This window comes from Phyllostomus discolor, chromosome 8 (genome assembly GCF_004126475.2).
Source record: "Phyllostomus discolor isolate MPI-MPIP mPhyDis1 chromosome 8, mPhyDis1.pri.v3, whole genome shotgun sequence".
NCBI lineage: Eukaryota > Metazoa > Chordata > Mammalia > Chiroptera > Phyllostomidae > Phyllostomus > Phyllostomus discolor.
Window position 1 is genome coordinate 38,724,756 of NC_040910.2, and position 22,895 is coordinate 38,747,650.

A 22,895-nucleotide genomic window follows, 5' to 3' on the forward strand; every position below is an offset into this window, starting at 1 on the left:
CTCAAAGGAAACATGACTACAAGCTCGACGGCCACACGTCCCACTGTAACCCCCAACCCTTTGTGCGTGGAAAGTGTCTTGGGGTGAATGTCCCAAGTGCTGGCACTTAAAGTGATACCTGAAACTTTTGGGCTAGGGATTTAAAAGCCACGTACTTTCTGTCTCCTTGCTCTGTTGGACCCTGAAGTTGTGTATCAAGGTGGTGAGACCCCCACCAGCCTGGAGCCCTGAGTGTCTACATGGAGTTGAGCTCCACATGCCGCCTGGGCTTGCCTGAGGAATGTGTACAGTGTTCAGCCACTAAGACTGGGGGCTGTTTGTTACACGGCAAGACTTAAGCCACACTGCCCGATACAACACCCATTTCTCACAGTAGATCCCCATAGTATTTCATGCATGAGTGATCTTGTCCAGATCAGGAAAAAGGAAAGACTGACCCATGGTCACACAGCTAGAAAGTGACCTTCAATGACAGTTGCCCAAGAGCAGCAGCAGTGCCCAGTCCCCAGCCCATGACAGGAGGCGACTGTGATAAATACATTTATTTCCCCAAAGTCCCTCTGCCCACCCAGCCCCACATCCAGCAGGGGAGGACATGATATTCGGGGGTATTGGGCTCTCTGGTTCGCATGCCCTTCCCCCAGGAGTCGGGCCAGGGGTGCAGGAAGGGATTCTCAGTAGACCACCTCGTACACGGTGGCCTTCTTGTCCCCTGAGCCCGTCACGATGTATTTATTGTTCCCAGAGATATCACAGCTCAGCACGGAGGACGACTCCTTGGACTGCAGCAGGGAGGGAGGGGAGGGGGAGACAAGGCGGAGGTGAGGCGTGGCTGACGCTGCACAGGCTGGTGCGGGCTCCCGACCACCTGCACGACGTCCAGAGGGAAAGACAAGGCATCTGGGGCCACTGCCAGCCTCCAAGGATGAGCCTAGAGTCAAGGTGGGGCCGGGACAGGACTTGGGACAGAAGAGCCCAGAGGGGAAGCCAGGAGCAAATGGGCAGCACGAGTTCCACAGAGGGTCCTTTCTGCCCCTGGAAAGGGCAGGACCTCTGTTATCTGGACTCCGAGAGAGGCCACGGGAGCACTGCCCCTCCCCGGGACACCGAGAGGGGGCACCCGGCAGACCACACGGGCACCGCAGGGGGCTGAGCTCAGAGCGCGGGGCCCGCGGCAGCGCTCGCTCCGCAGATTCTTCCTGTCAGGGGCACACCCGTACGTGCTCCGGCTTCGCCTAACGGCCAAGTAGCCTATTTTGCCATGTATGGCACGTTCTTTTTTGCCCACATTTTTGAGGGAAAAATAGCAATGTGTATTATACGTGGGTAGTACTAATTCCATATCTATATCAATGTTTTTAACTTTTATTTATGCTTATGTATTAAAAGTGTAACTCTAGAAAGCAATAAGGATATCCATATGCAAAATAATACCCTGGAATACAACAATCAGTTTTGTTTCTAAATATAATAAGTAACTGAATTACAAAATTAAAATGGAAGATTTTTTTCCTGCAAGTTTGGGCCAACAACGTGGGTGCGTCTTATGCACGGGAGTACCTTATACATGGCAAAACAGGTCAGTCAGTCATCAGCCAGTACGCCCAGAGGCCAGCCCTGGCCGGTGTGGCTCCGTCCGCTGGAGTGCCATCCCGTGGATGCAGGGGTCGAGGGTGTGATTCCCGGCACACGCCTCGGTTGCGGGTTTGGTCCACAGCCGGGGTGTGTGCGGGAAGCAGCCGATCAGTGTCTCTCTCCCTCTCCCTTTCGCCCCTTCCCCCTCTCTAAACTCAGTGGGCATGTCCATGGTGAGCATAGAAAACAAGTCCAGGGGGTAAATAACCAGCCTCACATTCTTATTTCAACAACCCTTTAAAATGTGAAAACCACTCCGTGCCCACTGGGATGACTACGATGAACACAACACAATAGTAAGTGTTGCTGAGGATGAGGAGAACTTTGAACCCTCCTGGGCTGCTGATGGGAATGGAAAATTCAGAGAACGGCCTGGCAGTTCCCACGAAGACTGAATTGTTATTGGCGGCTCCACTCCCAGACAGACGCCCGGGAGAAGTGAAAATGCGCCCACGCAGAAACACGTGTGTGGAGGTGCGCAGCAGCGTGACTCGCAGCGGCCAAAAGATGGGAACCGCTGAGTGACCGTCCACAGATGAACGGGTCATGTGTGGTCTGTTCATACAACGGAGTGTTATTCGGCCTTAATTACTTTTTAAAATTTACTGATTTGAGAGAGAGGGAGAGGGAGGAAGGGAGAGAGAAACGTCGATTTGTTGTTCCACTTACTTATGCATTGATTGCTTGACTCATATGTGCCCTGACCGGGGACTGAACAACCTTGGTGAACCGGGACAATGCTCTAACCAATTACGCTGCCCAGCCGGGGCTTTCAGCTTTAAAAATGAAGGAAGTTTTGACACCTACTATGAAACAGATGAACCTTAAGGACGTTCCACTTGGTGAGAGCCCAGACACAAAAGGGCAAACACCGTGGGGTCCCAGTCCCAGGAGGCCCCGGAGGAGTCAGAGCCACGGAGATGGAAGGAGGAGGGTGGGCGCTGACAGGGTGTGGCATCACAGCGTGAATATTTAATACCACCAAACTGTGCAGTCAGAGACCGTGACGCTCGCAGACTTTGTCATCGTTCACCACAATGAGAAGGGACACAGGCTGTGCACCAGCATGGCCTGTTGGCTGAAGTTCGCAACCAGGCTTCAGCAGCCGCCCGCAGGCGAGAGGCTTGGCGGACCCCACCCCAGGCTTCACCACCAGTGCAGCCACCTTGGGGCCCCGGCACACGGCTCCCTGCCAGGGGCAGCTCCAGCCGGCCACATACCTGGAAAATGCTGGCTCCGTAGGGCGTCCTCCAGGCATTGAGCAGGTTGTCCTTCCCGGTGCTCACAAACCACCGCCCTGGGGGAAGGAGAGCGGGTAGGAGGAGGGAGGGTTGGAGAGAGCCTGGGGCCGTGGGCTGCGGCCTGGCCTCTCCCTTCAGGGCACCGCTGCCCTCCTTCGGACAAGGTCCCTTAGGGAACTGAGGCTCAGTCCGTGTTTCCAGGTGGTAAAGTCAAGGGCCCACGACTCCATCTGGTCTTCAAGAACGGGCTGCCCCCAGGAGGGGGCTGGCCAGGTAGAATACACCAGGCCCGGTCCCATCTGAATCTCAGTGAACCACAAATCGTCTCTAGTGCCATGTGTCCCAAGTATTTCATTATTGTTACTTTCTCAGTAACATATGTGTCCCATGCAATATTTGAGACATACTTATGCTAAAAATTACACCTTTTTTTAGTGTAAATATGTCCCATGCAATATTTGGGATGTATCTGTACTAACAAATTGGGGGCTTTTTATTGTAAGGACGCCCTGTGCATTTGGGACATGCTTATGCTAACAAATTATTTGTTATTTATCTAAGATTCTGATTTAACTGTTTTTGTCGTTGCTGTGTAGCACTGTCTTGTTTTGGCAGCCCTCTCTCCGCGAGCTGCAGCCCCACCCCAGTCCCAGACAGACACACCGCAGGAGGCGAATTTCAGGGACAGCACACAGCTCTCATGGAGGTGCAGCTGGTACTTCTCCGGCTTGCGGACGTGCAAGATCTCAACATTACTGCTCTCCATGCCAACGGCGAGCCAGTCCTGGTTGGGGCAGTGGCCCAGGGAAAAAATCTGGGGGCGAAGAGGGAAGAGATGGGGTCAAAAACCCTTTGGGATGGTGGGAGATGCCCGGGAGACAGGGGCTGGGGGAGGGGAGGGGTCCAACTCTCTCCCTCCGTGGCCCCTGCACAGAGAGGCAGCTGGCCCAGGGCCCGGAAGCAGCAGGCAACTGCATGTCAAATCATTAATATTAATCAGCATTACACGGAACCCCGGGGCCTCACATCCATTATCTGCTCTGAACGCACAACAGCTCTGGGAGGGAGGGGAGGGGCGGGTGGGTGAAGCCGGGCGAGGACAGTCGCTGCCCTTGAGCAGATGGTGGAAAGGAAGCCGAGGCCAAGTCTGGCTCAAAGTCAGGCAGCAAGTCCAGCAAGTCCGTGAAGGACCAGGCCTTCTGACTCCCAGCTGGGAGCTCTCCCTACGTGCCAACACCTCCTCTCGCTTTGATTGGAAATGACCCGGTAGCCTCCTCATTGTGTGCCTCACCCCACAGGAGGCACAGAGAGGAGTAAGGCCCTGTTCCATCCTAAACCCCGCGAAGTCTTACTGACAGGTGACACATGTATGGAAAGAACTGTACGTATATAGCAGAGAGAAGACTGCGAGGTTTCACAGGTCCCCTCCTGGCCATGCAGAAGTGTTCCTGTGTAGACACAGGTGCCCAGGTAGGAGGGGAGAAACTCACCACGGGATCCCCTGATAGGTACACAACCCATCTGAGTTTCAGAGATAGAGGATGGACAACTATGTCCACTTGCACCCCTGACTTCCCTGCCAAGAAAACGTTCAAGCAAAAAAGAAGGTAGAACAGAAAGAGTTGGGGGACAGAAGTGTTGGGGGCTTCAAGGAGGGGGCAAATTGGATGGGTTTTGAAGGATGAGTAGGAGTTTACCAATTTGTGGCAGGAAAGGAGAGTCCTGTCAGCCAGAGGAAACAATAAGCAGAACCAGAGGTGTCACAGGCATGGGGGGTTTGAGACGTGAGAATGGAGACCTTACACAATAGTCCAGGGGGCTTCTGCCCCGCCCCCAGACAGTGGTACGCTGAGTCTGGGTGCAGGAAACCTCAAGCCCTGTCCCTGACTTCGCTCAGCCCTGAGAAGCCCCCTGTTGCTGTCTAGCTCCCTCCCTCACAACATCCTCTCATCAGAAACCCCTGTGTGCCCAGCTCCTCTGTCAGCCTCCACCTTGCCCCGCAGATCAGCAGCTGCCCTGCCCATGGTGAGTCCTGGGGTGGGGGCAGTCAGAAGCTCTCAGCAGGATCAAAAGAAGGCTGGGTGGAGAAACCAGCTACACAAGAAGAAACAAAGGAATGGAGGGACGGCTTGGCGAGAGCATCTGAGAAAGTGACCTGAGGGTCTTAGCAGCCCCACAGCATGATATGAATCAGCTCCTTTGTGGTTCCCTGTGTCTCTGGAGAATAGAGGGGAAGGCCTGTGTCTGAAGGACAAGAAAGATGAACACAGATAACAGGTATCTGGTCCTGCCAGGCATCTGGAAGTGGGTGCCTTAGGGGGAGAAGGGGGGCCACGATCCTGAGCTTCTACCCCCCTCCCACCGGACACCTGCAGGCACCTGGGAGCTGAAGTCATGCTGCTGCAGCTGGCGGCCCTCCCGCAGGTCCCAGCAGCGCACAGTGTTGTCCAGGCCCCCTGTCCAGAGCCGAGTGCCATAGTCAGAAATGTCAATACAGCTGGCACCATCCGTGTGGCCCTGGAACTGCCTGGAAGGAGAAGGGCCCAGGCGTCCATCCTGGAGTCTGTGCTGCTCCAGCATCCTCCAAGGCCACTCTGCCCCCACAGCACAAAAGAGAAGGAGGCAGGGGCTTGCCCAAGGTCCCAGGGTGCACTCCACCCACCTAACCATGGTCTGGTTCTGCAGGTCCCAGACCACAATGTTGCCGTCGCTGCAGCAGGAGAAGCAGACCTTGGCGTCGGGGCTGACGGCGAGGGCGTAGCAGGCAGGGGCTGAAGAGGTCAGCTCAGCCTTGATGCGGGGGGTCGGCGCTGCCAGGTCCCAAATGGACAAGGTGCTGGCCTCACCGCCCACAATAAGGCTCCGGCCATCTGGCAGTAGCTTGCAAGAACGAATATAATTGTCCCGATTCTGGGAGCAGAGAGAAGGGCGTGTGGTTAAACCCCCAACCTTCCCTCTAGGAGCCCACCTGAAGAAGCTGCGCCCCACCCCTGGTTAGCGTGTAAGTCCTCCAGGTTGGCTTGTAAGCCCCACCTATTAGGCTGTAAGCCCCAGCCAAGGGGCTGTAAGCTCCAACCCACTGGCCTCTAAGCTCCTTCTCACAGACTTCAAGCTCTGCCCCTGACTGGTCTGTAAGTTCTACGCATTGGCTAATAAGCCCCACCTGGTTGACCTACAAGCCTCACCCCACTGACCTACAAACCCCACTGACCTACACCCTGGTTTGCCTATAAGGTCCACCCCATTGACTGATAATCCCTGCCCCTGCTTGACCTGTAAGCGTCAAATGTTGGTCTTTGGCTTGCAAGCCCCGCCCCTGTGAGTCTGCCTGCCCTGCCCCACCTCACCAGGCAGTCCAGCTGGGCCACTGGTGTCTTGGCGCCAGGCTGGCCAACATCCCACACCTTCACGCAGCCCTTGCCTCCCGTGTACACGTGCTGTGTGGAGCCACTGATGGTGACCGCGCAGACCACCTCGCCGTGAGCCAGCGTGTGCAGCTGCCGTGCGTGCCGTGGAATGCCGGCGCCCACCAGCGCATCCGATGGGAAGGGCACCGGCTGCATCTGCCCGTCCGCAGACACGTGGAAGGAGTAGGCCCTGGACAAGAGGTGGGCATGAGACATGGGGGGAGGGGCACCCCAGAGGGCATGGGGGGGCGCTCTGTACCCTCTTCCCAGAAGGCAGCAACGTGCCTCTGCCTGTCTGGTACCACCCCCCCTTTTGCCACCATTTAGGGAAGGGAACCACATGACTAAAGGGGGTGTGGGGCAGTCAGTGTGGCACAAAAGAGGAAAAGGAATCTATGAGGTGGCCCGGTGCATGGAACAAGCACTTAGTATAAGTTTGTCCACAGAGATGCCTTGAGTTCCAGAGAATGCTGTCCAGTAGTGGCCACTGGCCATGTGTGGCAAGTTAAACATTTCAGTTCCTTGGATGCACTGGCCACATTTCAAACATTCAAAAGCCACAGGTAGCTGATGGCAATGAGACTGCAAAGCAGCCGGTGTAGAATGTCCCCATCACGGATGCCTGGGGCCAGGTCATTCCCTGTGGGGGGCCATCCGGGCATCTGGGTGTTGAGCAGCATGCCTGGCCCCCACGAGCTAGAGGCTGGAAGCCCTCGGTTGTAATAACCAAACATATCACCAGATGTCATCAACTGTCCCGAAGCGGGGAGACAAAATGTACCCCTGTTGAGAACCACTAGTCTAAACTTTGTTGGTTGCCTACCTTTCTCTCCAGAGAGAAGGAAGAAGAAAGAAGGGAGCAGGTAGGCCTGAGGTAGGCGGGAGCTCCTGGGGTCTTACAGAAGAGACTTTCTGGAAAGGCAGCAGGGGACCCCCAGCCCCACTCCACCGTGGAAGTGCCTCAGAGGAAGCAGGGAGCCCAGCCTGGTACTCACGGCTTTCCCCCAGGGATGGTGGGCAGGGAGGAGGAGATGGACGACCCTCGAAGATGTGGGTGAGACTCAAATGCCATCTGCCAAAATGCCAAAGGGGGTGTCACGAGGCAGGTGACTCAAACCTGCATGTGCCCTCTCCTGTGCTCCCCTCTGCCAGCTCCCCCTCCATTTGCCAGAGGACCCCAATGTGTTTATTAGCCCCTTCCCAAGAAGACACAGACGCCCTCCCCTCTCCCATGCCACCGATGGGAGAGGCTTTCACAGGAGGGAAGGCCAAGGTCTCTGTCCAGGGAACCCCAGAGCCCCAGAGCTGGGAGGATCCTGACGCATCTTCCAGCCAATGCTCGGAGCAGGAGTCTGAAACTACAGCCCCTGCTTGTTTTTGTGAATGAAGTCGTGCGGGCACGCAGCCACACTCATTCATTTATGTGTTGTCTGTGGTGGCTTCTGAGCCATATACAGGCAGACTGGAGTAGTTGTGACAGAGACCAAAATATTTACTCTCTGGGCTCTTACAGAAAACATTTGCTGACTTCTTTTCTATGACATCTCTTGCAAGTAGCCACCCAGCCTCCAGCCTGCCTCCGAAGGCACCTTGATCCACGCGGGGACGGCTCCCCCTGTCAGCCGTCTGTCCCGCACTGCCTTCTGGGCCCATGCAGGCCCTCTGCCTTAGCGCAGGGTCTCATGCCTCACTCCTTCGACTCCTCCTCATGGAGCGCCACCTCCATCTCTCTCCCCAGGCTAGTCCTTTGCAATCTACCAGGGTTGTCACTGTCCCTTAAAAATTAGGGCTAACAACAGACAGCATCTGCCAGGTGGCTGAACAGGAGCCCCGTGGCTGGGGCTGTCTGTTCCTCTTAATGCTGCATAATCAGTTGCTCTTTCTACAGGCACAGGCGCTGATTGGTATTACACTGTGGAACTACTGAGACCCTCAGACTATCTTCCCACATGCACTCGCCAAGCCAGGACTCCTCCCTTGTCCCAACCCCTTGTTTTCCTTTGTGTAACTGGTTTTTCCTCCCAGCCTCCAGTTCTTGGGCCCTGCTGACACCTCCTGGCATCTACACTGAGGACTCACCATGGGGGAGCGTCCATATACCACAGAGCCGCTGACCTGGGGGGACAGGTGGAGGCTGACGTAGGAGCCGGGCACAGAGAGGTCCCCATTAAGTGCGCTGTGGGAACCCAGGCTGAAAGATGCAGTGAAGGGACTGGACAGGGTCAGGGGGCTCCTCAGGGCTGCGTGAGAAGAGACAAAGGCAGGTCTTCAGATACCCTGGACCTGGACCCTGCCCCCCATGGCCTTGGGTACCAGCACCTTGGCCTGTCATCCGGGGCTCCCGTGCTCCGACCCAGCACTCAGCATGCTCTGTCAAATCTCCAGACAGTGACGGATGCCGTTTCCTCGGGCTGCCTCCTCCTTTCCTTCCGCAGTTTCCGAACCCCTACTCATCCCTCAAAATCTAGACCCAATGTCTAACGACGTCTCAGGAATGACCTTCAGCCTCTCCAGTCCACCCTTGGCCTCTAGCTTGTCCTATCTTGGGCCCCTCCTTCTACCCCAGCTGTGAGCACATAGGACCGGGAGTTTGGGGATCTGGTACTCCTCCCACCACCTGGGAGCTCCTTGAGGGCAAGCTCCAGAGCTGATTTCTTTCTGGAACTCCAAAGCCAGCACAGGACTGGCCATAAGACATAAAAGAAGAGCACTGCCAACCCTATATTATTAACGGGGAACCTGAGGCTCAGAAAGGTTGGGTCCCTTGCCCAAGGTCACACAGCTGATGAGTGTCCAAGGCTGGCCTCAAATCCAAGACTGACTCTAAATCTTGTCTTTCCAGTGCACTAGGCTGAAGCCCCTGAGTAAGTCACTTCCCCTCCCTGAGCCTCAATTTCCCCACCTGTCAAGCCAAGACATAGAAAACCAAGGCCCAGAGATGGCGTCCAACTCAGTCATGAAAAGGACGGAGGCAATGCTAGGGCTAGAATGCAAACCTCCTGCCTCACCCACCCCCTGCCGCTTTCTAGAACTCCCCCAGAGAGAAGACCTGCTCCGGCAGGGACCAGTGGGTGCTCACCAATACTGTCTGTGGAAGGCGTTGGCTTGGCAGTGAGCTGGCGGAGGTGGCTGACCGAGCTGGGCCCCGGGGTGGATGCATCCTGGGGCGGGGAGGAGTCGCAGGACTTGGAGGCAGGGGTGCTGGCTGGAAGATCATTCTGAGGGGAAAAGGCAGTACTGAACACCACCAGGCACCTGGTGCCCTGCGGGCCAAGGATCTGGTCAGAAATGGATGGGAGAAGGGAGTGGTAGCCCTGGTAGACCGGGCTCATGGAAGGTGGCTACACTGGCAGTGTACCTCTCTGCTTTCAGACACCTTTAGACGTACGCACACCAGGAGAATGGGACCCACAGCTGACCCCCTGGGCACAGGGACACATGGCTGTCTGCACACATCAGAATGCCAGGCAGGCACGTGGGCATATGCATGGCACACGTGCATGGCAAAGGGAGCCAACATGCACATGGTGAGGACTGTGCATGTATAAGGTGTGCGGTGTGGATACGCTGTCAGGAACGCAGGTGTAGACAGAACGGTGCACGGTGGGCCCATGGAAGGGCATACCCTGCAGCAAGTGGGGGACCCCAGAAGGAGGCGACAGGCAAAGTTAGAGGCTGTCGGATCCCCTGGGGACAAGGAATGGGAAACTCTGGGATGAGCTCATGACACCGGAGGCCATGCAGCATTTTCCCAGATGAAGGAACAGCAAACCCAGTACTTTCCTTCCCCACACAGGGAGGAGGATGTCCCCCACAGCCATTCCTCCCCATGGGGACACTGGAGAAGAGGGGGAGCCAGACCCCCACACAGGAGCACGCCGTACTGTCTCGGCTTTCTGCCATTGAACACTTTGCCTTTTAAGAGACTTCGCATCTTTGTCTTGTGACGGTTGCATCTTAGCTTTCCATCACTAAATGACACACATTGTGACCACCAGACCCACACCCCCACGAGAGGAAGTGGGTGGGGACAATGTGTGGACAGGGGCTTCTCCCTTAGAAAAGAGCTGCCCCACCCCTCTGACCTGGGGTGGGAGGAGGGCACATGAGGAACAAAGTGAGCCCCAACCTTGATGGTTGCCACAGCAACCTATTGGGGGGGTAGGCCTAGAAATCAAAGCAATCTCCCAGGTAGGTTCAGGGCAAGGGTCTGGGGGAGACTTGGGGGAGGAAGGGACAAATAGAGCTGAATTAAGAACTCCCCCAGGGGCCCTGGCTTGTGTGGCTCAGTGGATTAAGTACTGGCAAACCAGCACTTAACCAGCAAACCAAAGAGTCGCTGGTTCGATTCCCAGTCAGGGCACATGCCTGGGTTGCAGGCCAGGACCCTAGTGGGGGACAGATGAGAGGCAACCACACACTGATGTTCTCTTATTTCTCCCTCCCTTCCCTTTTCTCTCTCAAAAAAAAGAAAGAAAAGATTTCCCCTAGGGGAATATTCTTAAGTGGTCTCTATACCTGGCATTAAATCTGGGAAGAAGCAAGAAGAAAGTTGTTCTGATATCAATCCTGGTTCCTGGTGGGGACAGCATCTCAGGTTGGGGCTGGTGTGTCTTCAATGCCTCTCAAAGGCAGGGCTGAAGTCTGCCTTGGGAATGACCCATTCTGCAGTTCCAATGCTTATTTTCAGGGGATTTCTTATTTATTGCAAGAGATACTTGACTTCCCCACAAGATGGTGAGTTGCCTTTTAATATGTATTTACAAAGTTTACTTAAGAAATTTCCTTTTACTGTTTATTTAGGTGCAACAGATTGAGTCTATTTAGGAAAGATTACCTGAATAGGATTTTAAGACGGTGGCCAAATAATCTGGAAGAGGGTGTTGGGCCACATCAGCCTGGCCAGTTTGTCATCGCATATCTAGTGAGATCGTGTCTGTTTCCAGGCCCCCAGGGTGAATGAAGTGAGTCTTAAGACCTCCCCAACTCCTTACCAGGACGAGCTCCTTGGCTCTGGGGAGCGGTGAGCTGAGGCTGGAGGCCAAGGAGGCTGGACTTTCCACAAGGTCCCGACGGGCAGGGACGCAGATGGGCGCCTTTCCACATGGGGTAGAAGTTGGGCTGGGGGGCTCTGAAGGCTGGTCCTGGGTTTGAGGGGGTGATGTCGAATGGGGTAAAGTGGGTGAGAGAAGACAGCCCCTCTCTGGAGTCCTCCAGAACCCCACCCCAACCTCTGGATAGGACATCTGCAACCCACCTTGGGAGGATTATGAAACCTCCTGTGCCTCAGCTTACTCATCTGTGAAATGGGTTTAATGAGGGGGCCTGCTCTCTAAGAACAAGCAGCAATGACTTATAAAGGTTTGGTTTTGTTTCTCCCCATTGGAAAGATGGAGAAGAAGCAGCCAGGGAAGGAGGGGCCACTCCCCCAAAGCCATGCAGTGAGTCAGCCATTGCTGCGACTCATCTCCAGTGTGTCCTGGCCCTCCGTTTTGCCACCATGCTGTGGAGGGGTGTTGGCCTGAAGCTTCTGGTGACCCCTGCTTCCCCTGGCCCCAGACATCCCACAGAGGGGTCCAGTAACCCCACTCCCTCTGGGCCCGCCGCACCCCAGAAAAGCCACCACTTGCTCCGTGCCCAGACCTAGTTCGCCACCTCCGAGTCCTGGAGGTCAGAAGTTGAGGAGGCTGGGCCTCAACTCACCTCGTCCACCACCAGGTTGTAATCACTCTTGTCCTCGTCGCTCTCCTGGGGGAACATGGAGGAGAGAGCTCACCCTGGCCAGGCCCATGCCCCCACACTCCCTTACATCTATTCAGAAGGGGGAGTATGCACCAGCAGGTCCTGAGTTGGACAGGAATTCCGGGACTACAGCAGCCCATTTGCTTGGTTTGGAAGGGAAGAAGGATTTGCTCAGTGCAAGGGAGGGCTTGGGGGTGGGAGGTGGGGGGTAGGCGGGTGAAGAGGGTGGGTCACTCCTGGAAAAGGATGAAGGAGATAGTGCTGAGTGCCCATGACTTGCTGTGTGGCCCTGAGCGCCTCTTAGCCCTCCCTGAACCTCAGTTTCCTCTTCTGTGTGGTGGAGGAAGGGGTGAGAGTCATTCAAACCTCCTTCTCACCCAATCACGTGCCCACCCACTCCGATCCCCACGGCCCCAGCACAGATCTTATCCCCTCCTTGATCTCCTGGCCTGCAGCCCTGCCCCTTCCAGGTAGCCTTCCAAGCTCCAGAGAGATGTTCCTAAGACCTATCCCACATTTGCTCTACATCCTTCTATGGCTCCCCATTGCCCCAGGGGAGAGACACGTGCTGGGCTGCCTTCTGGTTTGGCTGGGAACCAAGGGAAGACCAAAGGCTGCAGCCTGGAGTCCACATCCACCCAGTGGGTGGGTTTCCTTTGACTTCCTTATCCCCAGTTTTCTTCTTTAAAACAACATTAGTTGCTGATATTTATAAAACAATCTATTATATTTAATAATTAAAAAAAAAAGATTAAAGGCTTCTCTGAGAAACAGCAAGATTGGCCAACACTGGGCTCACTAGACAGGTAGGACCAGGTCACAGCTGCCCCTCTAGATGGGACGAGTGCCCTCCAGCTGGCCAACTCCCAAGCCTCACTTTCAGCACGACCCCTGGGGCACTAGAGTTTGAAAGTACAGGAGCAGCAATCCCTCTGACAATGGGAGAGGAGGTCCCAGCCCTCCAGGGAGGGGTCAGGGACAGCTTCTTGCAGGAGAGAGCAATTTTTTGTGTGTGCCTTGATGGAGAAACAGGTTTCTGAGAGGCAGGGGGAAAGGGATTCTAGGGTGAGGGAACAGCTAGAGCAAAAGCCAGGAGGTGGGAAAATAGTGTGTGGTCCAGACTTAAGTGACTAAAGAATTAAGCCTGGCTCCATAGGGTCTCTTCTGATTGACCAGTGCTCCATGAGCAATGGGGAGTTATGGAAGGCTCTGGAGTGAGAGAGTGGTGGACACAGCTGGCTCCAAAGGGTGGGGTTTGGGACTGGTCAAGGCCTTGTGTGCCCGCCCCAGTCCCTGTCTTGCCCCTACTCACATAAGGTCCTGACAGATCTTTTTCCTCAGCTTGCTGTTTCCCATTGCCACCTGGGCCACCTGGCTGCTCCTCTTCCACCACACTTTCAGGGGGCGAGGGGGATGCACTCTGCAGAGAGATAGGAGCCAGGCAGGAAGAAGGGTCAGGACCTGGGCCCCAGACTGCATCCTGGCCCAGCCAAGCCTGAGTATCCCTACTGCTGTCGTTAGGATCTGTGAATCAAGCAACATGCCTGGAAAATGGGACCTTCTGTGTCCCCAGACATCGCCCAGTGTCCCTTGGGGGACACTAGTGCAAGTTGAGATGAGCTGTAAGTGCAAAATGCATTTGGATCTGGAGTCCTAGTTCAATAAAAATAATGTGAAATATCTTATTCATAATTTTTATGTTGATATCAAGCTGAAACATTTTGGATAAATTACATTAAATAAAATATATGATTGGAATTAATGTCACCTGTTTAACTTTTTTAATGTAGCTACTAGGAAATTTACAGTTTCATAGAAGATTGTGGAGATATCAGTACAAGGCTAAACATGATGAAGTTGCAAAGAACCACACACAAACACACACACAGTGAATGCACGTAAAACCCTGAAAGCTGAAGAAGCACAGTGGGTTCTACGAATGTAAATTTCCTAGACTTGATACTGTGTTTTTGTTTTGTAAGAATTTGTCATTGGGGGAAGCTGGGTGAGGAGTACCCTGGACCTCCCTGCACATTTCTCTGCAACCTCCTGTACATCTACAATTATTTCAGAATTAGTTTTTAAGAAATTACATATGGGGCTCACATAGTATCTGTTGGGTAGTGCTCTTGTAAACAATAATATTAATTGGATAATGGATAAATTAATGAATAGAAGTATGGAAGAATGCTACTAGAGGCATGTGTTCATTTATTCAATTGCAAAATTAGCTCAAGGTTGGAAAATTTAAATAAATAAAACTTAGCCTATGGGCATCTGCTGGCCAACACAGCTTGAAAGTTGGACGTGGCCTCTACTCAGGGGCTAAGAACAAACTCAGAACGAACAGCTTTAGCCACACATGAATACAAAGCAAATGTTATGTAAGAGGGCAAGTCCCTGGATGTCCCTCAACTTACCCTGCTTGGGGCTCTCTCCACTGCTGGGTTGGGGGCAAAGGAGCGAGAGAGAAGGAAAAAGAATGAGGGTTTCATTGCCCACGGTGCCAGACATGGTGCACATCCCTCTACAGTTTATAAAGCCCTCTTCCCAGTTCAGAATCTCCCTTTTCCTTCCAATACCCTTCCAAGGAGTGGATTATCCCTTTCCCATACCAAACAGATAAATGCCCAGAGACGGTCAGTAATTTGCCCAAGGACGCACAGCCAGTTGGAAGTAAAGGGGCCCTGCAGCCCCCTTTTCACTCCCTCACACTTATGTGAGTTTGGTGCTCTGAGCAGGGCGGCCTGCCAGTCCTCCACCACCACACCACACCACACCCCTGGGCCAATGCCACCCTGCACTGCCCACTTACCTCTGGACCCCTCGGCCTCCACACCTGCCCGGTCCTCCTTGGCAGCCGCGGCCAGCTGAGCCTGGGCGGCCAGTGCTCCGGACAGGGCCAGCAGCCCCGTGGCACTGCCACCCACCAGCCCAGATGGGCGAGGGGTGAGGGGCACAGGGGGGGCGTGGTGGGACAGCGGCTGGAGCTGCTGCTGCTAGAGAGGAGCAGGGGTGGGCCAGGGGCAGGTGGGAGGGTTGGGTGCCCAGTAGTACCCCTGGCCCAAGAGGCCGCTGAGAGTGGGGACAGGGTCCACCCAGGCCAGCTGCCCACACAGCACCCCCAGCTTTGGCACCTACTGATACGGGGATCTAGGAGTGGGGTCTCCCCCGGGCAGGGCAGGGGCCAAGAGACTCACCCCAATGAGGCTGTTCAGCTCCCCCACAGTCACCTGCTTGGCACGTTCCATGGCCTGTAGCACCTGCTGTTGATGCTGGGAGGTGGGGGATATGGAAAACAGGGTGCTCAAGAGAACCCCTTCACCCCTTCGGGGGGGCTGGGAGCCCCCATCTGGCCGGGCAATGCCCTGTGGGGCCTGCACTCCTCTCCCACCCTCATCCTCACTCCGGCACTCGGTATTTCACTTCTACCCATCTCTCCCGTTCCTTTAAATATTATGAAAAACAAAAAGAAACAAAACACATAAGTGCAGTTAAAACTAATAATTATAAGTTGGGGCTTATAAATTGGGATCTCCCTGCGGCACTGCAGACACTGGGGCTGGACCGTTCTTCGTGGGCCCGTCCCGGGCACTGTGGGGTGTTAAGCAGCATCCCTGGCCACACCCACTGCGTGCGGGGGCCACCTCCGGTGCGACAACCACAGGTCTGCCCAGACATTGCCCAGTGCTCCCTGGGGGCAGGATCACCCTCAGGAAAGAACCACTGTATAAATTAGCACCCATACACACACCAACCACCCAGATCAGGAAACACAAACGGGCAGCGCCTGGGAGGCCCCGTGTCCCTGCCCGCCTGCCGCAGTGCCCTGCTGCCCTCCCCTCCTCCCTTCCACACAAGGCTCTCTTGTTTTTCTGTGTGGTGTTCCCACCTACGGCTGCCTTCCCAAACCTGCCTGAATTTGTCCATGTGGAACTATTTTGTCCCAATCCTACGTTCTCTTTTGTGTCTGGCTTCCTTCACTCAACGTTCTGTTGTAAGCCTTATCCACGATGTGGCTGTGCTGTGCTCAGCGTTCGGCGCTGGAGAACTTTCTGTGATGTGATGATTAAAATCCCTCTATCTGCTGTTGGATACAGAAGCTACGGGCCACACGTGGCTACAGAGCACTTGAAATGTGGCTGGTGCAACTCCCACACTCTTCTCTCTGTCCCTGTACGTCTGACTCCCCTAGGGACCTCCTGTGAGTAGAACCACAAAGTGCTTGTCCTTCGGTGTCTGCCTTATTTCACGGAGCATCATGTAAGCACTCACTTTTATTTCGGGTGCTTACTAAGCACCCAGCATTGTCCTCATCACCTTCTGTGTATCAGCTGTTCTACACTTCACAACAGAGGTACAGAGAAGATAAGCAACTTGCCCATGGCCAAGGCACACAGCCGGGATTCGGACCCAGGCAGCCTGGCTCAGGGCTTGAGCCCCACTCCTCATCCTCAGCCACCGCCCATCTTGGAAGCCTGTGCCCCAGCCAGTGCCCCAGCCTTTAAGCCACTCAGCAGAACCAGTGCCTGTGGCACACAACTCTTCCCACCCCCTTCAGCCATCTTCCAGCTCCCCTCCCGCACACACCAGGCCCACTCACCTCCTGGGTGAGGAAGGGGATAATCTGAGCGCAGATGCCGCTGAGGCGCTTCACAATCTCGGCCTGGCAGGAAGTAAGTGGGAGGACCTTGGGTGGGGAGGTCCGCTGGGAGTCCCAGGTTGGAGCCCTGGCTGGACCTGTGTGCCTCTCTGGGTCTCGTCTGCAACCTGGGGCTGCAGCCGATGCAGCACACGCAGCGGGAGGGTGTTGCGATGTGATACAACAGATACACACTTGGTCTCTGTGCCCAGTTCCTGGCATAGACTCCTGAAACCCTTGGGGTTTCTGAGTGAAGGGGGTATCTTTGATTACTTATAATAAGCCCTTTCAACCACACTTGAGTTTATTCAAGGACTGTGGCTTTCAGCCCCATCCCCTGACCTCCAAGGAGGGAGAGGGACTGGGACTGAGTCACAGATGGCCAATGATCTAATCAATCACATCTGTGTACTGAAGCCTCTAGGTGGCAGAGACAGAGTAGGTGCTTCCAGGTATCTGCGACCACCACGCCTCCAACCACGATGCCTCCAGCCCAGAAGTGCCCCAGGTTCTGCTGTGATGCTGGACAAGCTGGACACTTGGTAGTATGGTGGGGAAAGGCAGGGGCCATGGCCCTGATTGAAGGGGTGGGTGATGAGATGACAACCCTTTTCGAGGTGCTTGCTTGCCTTCTGATGCTGGCTCTCCCCTGGGTCTGAACACACACCTCAGAGGGTGCTGCTCCACTGCCCCAGGCGTCAGGGACCCCAATGCCAGCACAGCCCAGCGAAGCAATGGTGGCCACCAACAGCATCATAGAGGAGGCCCCAGAAGCCGAGGCCCCAGGAGCCAAGGCCCCCAAGACACACAGGTCAGGCTGCACAACCAGAGCCTAGTGCAGGGCTCACAGCAAAGCCGCCACCCCTGGACTCCCCTGGCCCAGGAATCCCTAGGACTGAGGCTGAAATTCTTCAGCGATTAATGCAGGTGGCCAGGGCCCGGTGCCATGACACCACTGGTTCCCTGAAAATGACCTAGTTTGCTGGCTGGGAGCAGTAGGCACAACTCACTCACCAAGGACAGCTGCTGGGAGATGGCACCCAGACCCTAGCAGCCTTCACCTCCCTCCCAACTGTGTTTGCTACTGCCACACGTCCACAAGGGCTGGTCCCCCTAACCCCCTCTGCCCACCAGGGTCAGAGCCAGGCCCCTTGGGGCTGGACATAGGCAGCCCCTCCTGCTGCCCCTGCTTCTGTGGCATGACCAGATCCAGTACTGGTCCTCCTTCCCTCTGACCGCCACTCTGGGTCTGGCCAGCCTCACCCTGCTCCTCAGTATCCTGGCCTCTGCCACGTGCCACCCATAGTGCTTCTGAAGGCTCTTGGCAGTGTGGCTAGCCGCTCCAGACCTCACTCCCCATGACACAGTGGGAGCTGCTGTCTGTCCAGGCTCTCTTCCCTGGCCTGCCTCTTCTCACTATCCTGGAGCCAACCCTGCACAGAAGAGGCTGAAATTCAGACTCTCCAGGGCTAGGCGGGGGCCCCTCCCTCTGACCTCCATGGCTCTGAGCCACCTTTGAGGGCGGCTGGCCCTCAGCCCCCACTGACAGTCAGCTCCTCCTCGAAGGTCAGGCAGCTGCTGGCACTCTTGGCCCTGGGTACAGTGAGGCCACGCCCCTGGGACTAGCTTAGTGTGCCTGAGGACCCAGCCACCTCTAGTTCCTAATAGCTCGTTGGGCTGATTTAGGGGCCGAAGGACTGGGGGGGGGGGGGGGCGGGGGGGGGTTAGAGGGGGTTCTCTGTAACATGTGCAGATTAAATAACTGTGAAGTTTAAAAAAACTCTAAAATTTTAGATAGGGTACAGAGAGCTTCCGGAGTGGGGAGGGGTGAGCATGCAGAGGTGCCGGGAGGGTGGTGCCGTGGGGAGGCCATGGAAACTCCGAGCCCTGCCCCACAGGTCGCCCTGTGCACCTTTCCATGTAGCTCTTCCTGAGTTATAACCTTTATAATAAACAGGTAATAGTAAGAGATTTCCTGAGCTCTGCGAGCAATTTTACCAATTATTGGACCCATGGAGGAAGTGGTGGAAACCTCCCAATTTATAGCTAATTGGTCAGAAGTACCGGTGGTCCAGACTTGCAGTTGGTAACTAAAGAGGGGGCAGCCCTGTGGAGCTGAGCCCCAAACCTATGGGGTCTGCACAGACTCCAGGCAGGGAGCGTAAAAGTGGGGCTGAATTGCAGGACATCCCGCTGGTGCCAGAGTTGGAGAATTGACTGGTGTCCAGAAAACCCACACTTAGCGTCAGAAGTATAGAGTGAGAAGAGAGTGGCCTTACTTGTAGGTTTCATCTGGGACAGGGTTTGGGCTGGGAGTACCCCATTAAAGCTGAACAGAGGGGCAGCCGTGTGGGTGGGGAAGGGGGTGGTGGTGGTACATCCAGGTCTGTGCACGGTCAATCTGTGCTTTGCCTCTGCCTGGGTTTCAGGGGTGCTGTGTGCTGTGTGTGTCAGGGATACGGGTGTTCCCATCAGGAGGGCAGAACCAGCCTCCCAAAACCTGAGCCCTACCCCATGCCCACCACCCATAAGAAGGTTTATTTATTTCATACACCCATGGGACCGCATCATGCTCCAGAAAGACACTTTCCCTCCAGACCAGAACCCACACACACTTCTAGGAAAGCATGCCAGGATAGACACCCCCCAGCACCCTACATTCCTAGCCCACCTACCCAGAAGACCTCACACTAGGCTCCACCCATTGACTCTGATATTCTGATGGAGAGAATCTAAAATTCCACCAACCTCAGAATCTCCATCCTATGAGAAGCCATCAAAGAACCTTGAGGTCAGCCTCAGGATCTCAGAGTCAATCTTGAACAACTGAAGTCAGTTTCAGAACTTGCGGTTCTAACTCAGAACCTTGAAATCACTTTCAGAAGCGTAGGAGACTCTCAGACCTTCAGAGCCCTGGAGCTGGCCTCAGACCCCTCACAACAGCAACAGAGGCTCGGGGTCACCTCAGACCCTGAGGGTCCGCACGTCAGATTCGCCAGGGTGAAAGGGACCTCCAGCACAGTCCATCTGGCCCACGTGGGGACATAAGTCACCTCCACAGCCTCCCTGACCTGGCTGCTGGCCTCCAGCTATGAACCTTCCTTGACATAGACACCTGGCCCTGGCTCACTGCTCCCCTCTCTGCTGGACAATGACTTTAGCTGCAGAACAAAGTCTCCAGAAGTTGAGAATCTGTCTTCTATCCCGAGGCTAAAATCTGGCCCCCTGGTCCCAGAGATTTCAGGTTAAGACCCCTGTTCCCCAGTCCTGCCTTGCCCCAGACTGCCCTAGTGCTGGGTCCCCCTCACAGCCCCCTGACCCCCTCCCTCCCTACTGAACACCCAACACAGTTACCTGCTTATGCATTTCAACGTTGAGCCCATAGGACATCTCATAGTACTGCAAAGGAAAAGCCAGTTGGAACATCCACTGTGCCGCTGGATGTCCAGCCCTGTGCTGGGTGACTCTGGGTCTTCCAGGAGTCCCCAGGCTGGGTGATCACAGAAGGACACAGATCATCACAGCCCCATAGGACCCCCTAGAGGGAAGCAGGGCCCCTCCACTCTCTCCAGGGAGGTGGGGTAGGTGGTCCCCAGAGAGCCTGAGCCCTCAGATATGCCCGTAAGGACAGGGGACATCCTTGTCTTATTGTTCTTAAGAGCTGGGAGGATCCTGGGAGAGAGCCTAGAATCCCAACCAGCCCACTATATGGATAGGGAGAATGAGGCCCTAAAAGGAGGGAGGACATACCCCAGAGCGGCACACTGAGTCCACATTCTCACCCAGAGCCCTGCTTCCCACTCCTCCCACGCTGGCATGCTGACCCCCTCACCATGACATAATGTCGCTGCATTTCAGTCTTCTCACTGGCCAACTTCTCACATTCCAGCTTGAGGCTGGGAAGGAGACAGGGCATGGGGGCCCCACTCTCTCTGCCTCCCCCAAGGGAGACCCACGGACACCCCATCTGGGTCAGTTTCCAAAGTGATGGGTTTGACTCAGCCCCCCCACTTCCCTACAGCCCCCCGCCCCGTCCCAATCCCTCCCCACTCAAACTGCCCCAGCACCAAGTGTCCCCATCCATCCCCCCCACCCCCGCCCCGCTTCCACCTGGAAGCCCTCGGCTCAACCCTGGGGGTCCTCCCTTCTCCCCGCACCCAAGAGGCCCTTGTCTGGCCTGGCCCCGCCCCTCGCCCCACTGGCCCTGTCCCTCTCAGCGGGCTCCCAGGTGAGCACGCAGGTGAACTCCCGGTCCCCCGGGCGGGGCGCCCCGCCCCCCTCACCTGTGGTACTGAGCCTGCAGGAACTGGAATTCCTCTTTGATGCGGTCGCATATCTCCAAGATCGAGAACTTGAAGGGCTGGCCGGACTGAAGTGGGGCCTGGGGGGGACGTCAGGGTCTGAGTTCCCGGGCGCCCGGGACCCCCCACCCCCGCAGCCCGGGACCCTACTCACCGGGTGCCTTCCCTGGGGGTACATCCTGCCGATCCGGGAAGCCCACTTCGCGCCGGAATGTGACAATGTGGGGGTTGGCGGGGGAGAGGCTGGGGGTGGGGGGCAGCCCGGAGAAACAAGCCGGGAGCCGAGGCGGCGTGGGGCGGGGGACCCCGGAGTCCCCCGCGTCCCCCGAGCTAGCGCGAGAGGTCGAGGGGACTGAGAGGGGCGCCGAGGCCCACTCCCCCGGGCAGGGGCGCGGGGCGGCGGTCGCGGAAGGTCGGCGAGCCGCGGCCGGGTGTCTGAGGCGCGGGCGGCGGGCCCGGCTCCGAGCCGCCTCCCTCCCGCGGGGCTCGGCCGGGAGCCGCGGGCAGAGCCGCCTTAAGGTGGCGCCGCCGCCCCCGGGGCCCGCCCACCCGGCCCACCAGCCGCCCACCCAGCGCCCTCCCAGCGCCCTCCCAACCACCGGCCTCGGTCCCCAGAACCCACCCCCTTCCATTGACCAGTGCCGGATGGGAAACTGAGCCTCGCGTCCAATCCCACACACGTCGTCCTCCCTCTCCCTCCCGGAGAACACAAGAGAGAAAAAGCAAGGAAACAAATACCTGGTGGCCCAAGGTGGGGAGTCGCTCGGTGGAGAGAGGAGCTGTTTGTGGTCAGAAATGGCCTTTCTGAGGACGTGAGCTAAGACTTAAGGATCAGGAGGAAGCAACCTTGCCAAGCGCTGGCAGGGAAGCCTCCCCCAGGGGAAAGAATAATAACCTATGCAAAGGCCCAGAGGAGGGAAGGAGGTGCTGGGCAGATCCAGGTTCACCCCCACTCCGGGCTTCGGTATTGTCTGAAAATGGCAGGGTCAGGGGCTATTTTTAAATGAGACGGTGCATGAACAGCCCTCAGCCTGGCATGGCACACAGTAAGCTCCCAGAGGTGGGAGTTGGTGTTCTGATTGCCACCACCAGCAGACTGGTCTGCCTCCCCTCTCAGGCTATGGGGTCCTAGAATGCAAAGTCCCAGTGAGAATGGAAACAATCTCTGCCATCAGACTGAGGTCCCTGAGGGCAAAAGCCCCACTCTCCACCACAGACCTCAGACATCCAGTAAATGTCCTTCAACATTCACCTGGGAGGTGGGCAATTCTTATTCCCATCTTGTGTATGAGAAGCCTTGCGGTCATTCATTAAGTCAATCAACAAACATGTAGAGTGCCTACTGTGGACCAGACACTACTTGAGGCTCTGGGGCTCAGGAGGGAACAAAACAGAGAAAAACTCTTGCCCCTTGTTAATGTCTACACCTATGTCAGTAGGCGAGTGAGTGAAAGCATACAGAAGTCTTTATTGGACTTGTGAGTGTCACTTTCCAGCCAACAAATTTACTGAGCACCTACTATATGCCAGACATCCTTTAGGAACCAGGAATACAAGGGTGGATGAAGGAGAACAGATTCTGGCCTTGTCTGAGTTCGTGGGAGACAAGATCACAGCTTAGTAATTATGGAATTACTTGTGTGCACAAAGGAAAGGTTTAGGGAGCAGTGACAGAAGTAGACAAGAGGGAACCTGTTTATCAGGGGTGTCTGGGAGAGGCCTCTCTAAGGAGGCTAACATTGGAGATGAGACCTGAAGGATAAAGATAGAAAGCCACGGGAGGAGAAGGAGGAGAGATCCGGAGAGTGTGCGTGTGTTGAAGGGGGTACTCCATGGCTCCCTACTGCCATCAAAATACAATCCACACAGCCCTGCACAAACTCCTCCTTGACTTCCCCTCCCTGATCCCTTCACTTTCACCCTCATT

At 55.8% G+C, this 22,895-nt stretch overlaps 1 protein-coding gene and 1 pseudogene across 6 annotated transcripts; one reads left to right on the forward strand and one right to left on the reverse strand.

The window, feature by feature from the left end:
• Positions 1–525: 525 nt before the first annotated feature.
• TLE2 (TLE family member 2, transcriptional corepressor) lies at positions 526–22,120 on the reverse strand. 6 transcript variants are annotated; one of them, XM_036032195.1, is made up of 22 exons: positions 21,707–22,120; positions 21,123–21,167; positions 20,951–21,048; positions 20,500–20,563; positions 20,022–20,066; positions 16,629–16,691; positions 15,226–15,300; positions 14,841–15,024; positions 14,446–14,468; positions 13,338–13,445; positions 11,987–12,031; positions 11,541–11,582; positions 11,278–11,427; positions 9,363–9,501; positions 8,363–8,523; positions 7,279–7,355; positions 6,224–6,473; positions 5,539–5,786; positions 5,256–5,403; positions 3,540–3,690; positions 2,856–2,932; positions 526–782 (listed from the first exon to the last, which is right to left on the reverse strand). In XM_036032195.1, the coding sequence occupies exons 2-22, from the start codon at positions 21,144–21,146 to the stop codon at positions 675–677; spliced, it is 2,280 nt and encodes a 759-aa protein (XP_035888088.1). In that variant the 5' UTR covers positions 21,147–21,167; positions 21,707–22,120; the 3' UTR covers positions 526–674. The 6 variants fall into 6 exon arrangements, with proteins under 6 accessions (XP_035888088.1, XP_035888089.1, XP_035888090.1 ...); XM_036032196.1 differs by lacking the exon at positions 21,707–22,120 and having other exon boundaries at positions 14,841–15,021; positions 21,123–21,526; XM_036032197.1 differs by lacking the exon at positions 21,707–22,120 and having other exon boundaries at positions 14,446–14,465; positions 21,123–21,526.
• Positions 17,222–17,973, forward strand: LOC114502495 (annotated as a pseudogene).
• Positions 22,121–22,895: the final 775 nt, after the last annotated feature.

Coding starts and splice junctions, on each gene's coding strand:
- TLE2 (XM_036032195.1), bottom strand. CDS start 21,146: ATGTACCCCCAGGGAAGGCACCCG. Junction 13,446..14,445: donor TGGAGAGAGCCCCAAGCAGG/GTAAGTTGAGGG, acceptor ATCTCTCTGCAG/AGTGCATCCCCCTCGCCCCC. Junction 11,428..11,540: donor GGTTTCATAATCCTCCCAAG/GTGGGTTGCAGA, acceptor CCTCAAACCCAG/GACCAGCCTTCAGAGCCCCC.